A 5,902-nucleotide genomic window follows, 5' to 3' on the forward strand; every position below is an offset into this window, starting at 1 on the left:
AACCAAACAAGACATTATTTTTGCACTTCCTAGGAACTTCCAATTCGCATGTTTGGTTTTGGTTATTCAATCCTACATGAATACCATTTTGAAAAATAAGAGAGTGATTTCGATCCAAACTAAGTATAACTTGTATAAGAATAATTTTTTTGTTTTATGTTTGTATTACTCAGAAAAAGATTTGTGAAAAAACGACAATGTTAATGTAAACTATGTAGTCTACCGCAGTACAACTTCTCATCATATAAAAAAGTAATCTTACTTGTGACGGTCACAAGTTTGTTTCACAACTCTTTTTTCACTTACCTTCTCACTTGCTCTCTTAGTTCTCACTTGCTTATTATAAGAAGTTACAAGTTTGTGACGGTATAGTGATGTCACAAATGAGAAGTGATTTGTTATTACCACTTTCTTCCATCTCTTACTTTCAAAGACAAAACAATTTAAAACACAGCCACCAAAAGACAGTAAAACAAGATTAAGTAATCTGAATTAACTGTTAAAGGCATAACTATCTACTTGTAGAATATAAATGACAGATAATTAAGAGATTAAATAATTGTACTTACAGCTTGCAAATTTAAAGTCTTACTATAAGAAAGCTAGAAGAACAAAAAAGATTGAGACTAGTATAGAGCCGCCTTAAATGATTTTTGTTCTCTAATATAATATTTGGCATATACGCACAAAAACTTAAATCAACTAATAATAGATTATTCTAATTTAATTAGAAGTTTTTGGTTTAAGTCCTGAAAAAGCAGCCGTGTTAAAACTACTGAATATGATCTTTATCGCTGTCCCAACACGAATTCGAACTAAACTGAATTATATACTCCCTCCTATTCTGAATAACTGTCCAATTTGCCATTTTCGTCTATTCATATAACTGTCCCATTTGCCATATTTGGACATGTTTTTTGACTTTCCTACCCTTGGCTCTTTTCTTTATTTACCACATTAACCACCCTTAAACCATCATATTCAATACTTTTCATTATTTAACGCCTATATTCTTACCCCTATACAATATTTTTCATTATTTTAACTCTATTCCTTAATTTTTGTGCCATTGTCCAAATGGGACATTTATTCGGAATAGGAGGGAGTATAATATAATAAAATAATATTTGGCCTATGCTATTATATAACCAAAATATGATCCTTGGACCAATAATAATAGGAATAATACTATAGTTTATCTTATACAAACATACATGCATTCAAGTTATGTAGGGCCTTAACCATAGAACATGTACGTTCCAATTATTTGGTTCACATGGGTCTCGTTGAACAATGACAAAAACTCATGCATATTCATGCACTATTTAGCTTATATAATAAATCATTTTTTTAGTACATTTTTATATTTAACTATTCTCCTTGTCTTCTTATTGTTTCAACCCTTCAATTTAATAATCTCACTGTTAAAAAAAACTTGTATTAATTGATCTAGTTGGTGAGATGCTCATTCTATCCATATTACATAGTTACATAGAAGGGATACTAGTCAAGTACACAAAATCTCATTTGTGACATTTGTGACGACGATATCGTCACAAACTTGTGACGGATACCATTTTCTCTCACAAAATACTCATGAAAAGTGAGTGGGGAAGCATATAGAGGTGTCCCATCTTATCCCCTCTCCTTTTTTGTGAGAGGTCACAAGCTTATGACGGGATTATCCCATCACAAACAAGACGCTTTGAGTCAAGCATAAGCTGCTTTTTGATAAATCTCTCTTTATCCCAGTCAAGATCCTCTCCATTTCATACAAAGAAATGGAGAGTTACATTTTCTAATAAAAAATGGAGAGTCCATTTCCTTTTAACGGACGGGATTGTATTCTGTTAATATCGAACGATTCACGATTTATGCATAGAAATAAAGGGTTAATAGAGAATAGATGGGATAATATTATTAAATGGGTTTGTGAGAGAAAATAGAGAAAAAGGAAATTGAGATAATCCTAATTGTCTTTGTCCTTATCATTTACGAAGTATTTATCTATTTTATTCTTTGTGAGAATTATTTTAATCAAAAATAAACAAAAGATTGAGACCGTAGTATAAATTTGCCTATGATGTTATATTATAACATACCCTATTGTAAATATAGATAGTTATCTAGTTCTTGTATTTAGTAAGTAAATAAAACACCTTATAGCTCTACTTAAATTTGGAACGAATTAGATAAATAAATAAATAAATAAAATAAATGTAAATTATAAATAATACCTTGTATTTTAAAGTTTTCTATTAGCTATAACTCTTGGCTATAAATTTCAAAAACGGTTTTTTGTTTTCAAATTGATCATTTTTACGAGTTTTTAATTTGCAAAATAGCAATTCACCCTAAAAAAAAACACTTGAAAACACTAAAGTACCACATTAAATTTTTCTAAGTTAAAACTATATTCAGTATGTATATCGGTCACAAACTTAATTGTAAGTTTTCTAACGGATTAAATATCATTCATATGGGTAGATAAGAAAAATCAGAGTGCCTAAAGAGTTACAAATAACTTATCTTTATCTATCTATATAGATGATATTTGACCCGTCACAAGCTTGTGACGAATACAACCGTCACAAAGAAGAATTTGTGAACTATATTTTGACCATATGACATAGGCCATGTATGTAAGGTAGCAGTTAGTCTTGCTGAAGACGGGTCGGAGCAAGTGACGGGTAATGCCACTCACAAAACGGATAGAGGGGACAAGGTGGGGACACCCCATGTGCTTCCCTCTCTCCTCTATTTGAGTCATTTGTGAGAGGAAATGGTATCCATCACTCCAAAGTGACGGATACGTGCCGTCTTCAATGAGATTTTGTGGTAAGGTAGACTATGGTTATGGTGCATAAGAGTGCACGTGGGCATCCATACATACATAGCCAAAAGTGTCAAAGTCCCAAATACACAAATGAAAGGGACAATAGTGAGCCATGGTGCTCGTGCAAACACTTCCTCTTCGATCATTCACTCACTACACACCTCTTTATTTCTCTCCTTCTTTCTTGTCTATTTCATGTACGGAAACGCCCTCTTTTTTGTGCTGTGTTATGACCCTTGTTTTTAAGGGATAGGTTGTTATGTCTTTTTTCTGTTCACATTCATTATTGCCCTTCGTTTTTCAAAAATCCATGTGTTATTTTTGGCGTAATGTGTATGTACGTAATACTTCCTTTATAGCATATTTTTTGTGCTTCAGTAGCGGAGCTAGGGGAGGTGATGTTCACTAACCAATGAAATATGTGAACGTATTACAATTTTCTTTGGTTTTCTCCTAATTAACTTTAATTTGTAGTTTTATTAACGTTTTACCTACAAATTCTCTTTACGTGGATACTCTTAGTGGCGGAGCTTGAGTAAAAAGCCTACGGGGTCGAGAATCGAACTTTGGTCTCCCCCATTAAAAGACGCCTTGCAAACTATTGAACCTTATTAATTATCGTACATAACTAAGTCATTTTACCATAAATAACAAAAACTTGGTGGGGTGTGTGTGGGCGTTGCTTACAATACTTGCCACTAGACTCTAAGGACTGTTTTCTTGAACTTATTTTCACCTCATTTCAGTTTAGTTCAGTTCAACCATATTCAATTCATTTCAGCTTATCTCTTCACACATTAGGCCCTATTCTTTCTGGCTTATTTTCAGCTCACTTTAGTTGTTCACTCTATTCGATTCAATTCAATTTCGATTGATTCGATTATTTCAAACTATTGATTCAATTAATTCAATTCGATTAAATTCATTCTATTGATTGATTCACTCGATTCGATTCATTCATTCAATTTCTATTGATTCGATTCAACTCAACTCAACTCAAGCCTCGATTCATTCATTGACCTCAATTTCACTCACTTGATTCACTCCACTAAATTCAGCCAATTTCAATTTTGCAAATCTTAAACTTAATAGTTTTTGTTAATATATTATTATTATTATTATTATTATTATTATTATTATTATTATTATTATTATTATTATTATTATTATTATTATTATTATTATTATTATTATTATTATTATGGTTATTAAAATCAATAATATTCATATTAATATAATTAATACTATTACTATTACTAACATTATTATTAATATGAATATGAATATTAATTAATAATAATATTGTTAATAACATTGTTAATTTTAATATTACTATTATTAATACCTAATTATTTTTTCATATCTGAACTTTACTCTTCACATACACTTTTTTCATAACGTTATATTTTGTACCCTTTTCACCTAAAACTGAACCAAGTGAACTCTTAAATCAATATTTTTCCCTAAAACTTAATTTAATTGCTCAAATGACTTAAAACTTACAAGATGGATTCTAATTTATCAAATAATGAATTAATTTACTTGTTATCAATTATTAATATTATTTGTTGAGTTTTAATTAATCAACAAAATTTTATTTATTTGTTAAAGATGAAATTAGAGTCTGTCAATTTTTATTTATCTAATTAATTAAATTAGGATTGTTGGTGCTTCGTGGTGACTACCTAATCAGTCAAATTAGGATGATAAACTGCTAGACTTTGAACATTAATCTAGCAAATAGGTGCTACATTATTTCACCTAATTAGATTGATGGTGAACCGTGGTTCATGATGGCTATCTAGTTAATCACTCAAATTAGTATAATTACTAGTATTAATAATATTATTATTATTCAAATAATAATAATAATGATAGTAATAATGATAATTGTAATATACTACTACTACTACTACTACTACTACTACTACTACTACTACTACTACTACTACTACTACTAATAATAATAATAATAATAATAATAATAATAATAATAATAATAATAATAATAATAATAATACCTAGCATGCTGTCTGGAATAAAGCTAGCCTGCTTAAATGGCTTTGGCATCTTGTTCAAGGCACTGGTTCTATCTGGACTTCTTGGATCAGACATTATTTCTTGGCTAATACCTCCATTTGGGACTTAAAAATTCAGGATTATCACTCTGAGAGCCTTAGAAATGTCCTCACTGCTAGGGATTTGTGGGTCACCCACTGTGGTAGTCAGCAACAAGCCCTTGATATGTTGCTCACTTGCACTACCAAAGGTAAATTCTCTGTTGGGAAAGCCTACAATCTCCTAAGGCCTAAATTCCCTACTCAAGCTTGTTATAAAGCAGTTCAGGACCCTTTCATTCAGTCCAGACACAAGTTTACTCTTATGTTAGCTCTCCAAAGGAAGCTTGCTACTGTGGATCAGCTTTGCAGGAGAGGGATTAGCATTGCTAATAGATGTTGCCTGTGTAAGAAGAATGCTGAATCCAGTCGACATTTATTCTTTACTTGTCCTTATTCCCAGACCGTCCTTTCTTCACTTCTCTCCTGGATGGGGCTCAATCTTAGGGATGTGCAGCTTAGAAGCCTTATTCTTTGGTACCACCGGAGTAAACCTAAGCATCACTGGAGGAACAAGTGGTTCAAGTGTGGTCTTGCTGCAGAAACTTATTACATCTGGATGGAAAGAAATTATCGTCTTTTTGAAGGCAAGGAAAGGCAAGCACTCTGTCTCTTCAAGGATATTAAGCTTTGTGTCCATACTCTCCTTTTGCACAAATCCTCTCCTACTGAACATACTGCAATTATAGAGGCCTTGAATGTATAGGGGATCTCTTTCATTTTTGTTGTATAGTGGCTATGCTTTGTAAGAACCTCATGTAATCCTATTTTGGAAATATATGAGAATATCCTTCTTGCAAAAAAAAAAAAAAAAAAAATAATAATAATAATAATAATAATAACAACAACAACAACAACAACAATAACAATAATAATAATAATAATAATAATAATAATAATAATATTAATAACAACAACAACATCAACAACAACAATAACAATAATAATA

The 5,902-nt window shown here is 31.0% G+C and overlaps 1 protein-coding gene across 1 annotated transcript; it reads left to right on the forward strand.

Moving 5' to 3' along the window:
- Positions 1 to 4,862: 4,862 nt before the first annotated feature.
- Positions 4,863 to 5,659, forward strand: LOC141655623 (uncharacterized). Its single transcript, XM_074462693.1, has 2 exons — positions 4,863 to 4,922; positions 4,994 to 5,659. Exons 1-2 carry the CDS (start codon positions 4,863 to 4,865, stop codon positions 5,657 to 5,659), a joined length of 726 nt encoding a protein of 241 aa, XP_074318794.1.
- The last annotated feature ends 243 nt before the right edge of the window (positions 5,660 to 5,902 follow it).

This window comes from Silene latifolia, chromosome 5 (genome assembly GCF_048544455.1).
Source record: "Silene latifolia isolate original U9 population chromosome 5, ASM4854445v1, whole genome shotgun sequence".
Taxonomy (NCBI): domain Eukaryota; kingdom Viridiplantae; phylum Streptophyta; class Magnoliopsida; order Caryophyllales; family Caryophyllaceae; genus Silene; species Silene latifolia.

Excerpts from the sequence above, each read along its gene's own strand:
- LOC141655623 (XM_074462693.1), top strand. The coding sequence starts at position 4,863 with ATGCTGTCTGGAATAAAGCTAGCCTGCTTAAATGGCTTTGGCATCTTG. Across the intron at positions 4,923-4,993 it reads GCATCTTGTTCAAGGCACTG|GATTATCACTCTGAGAGCCT; the intron begins GTTCTATCTGGA and ends TTAAAAATTCAG.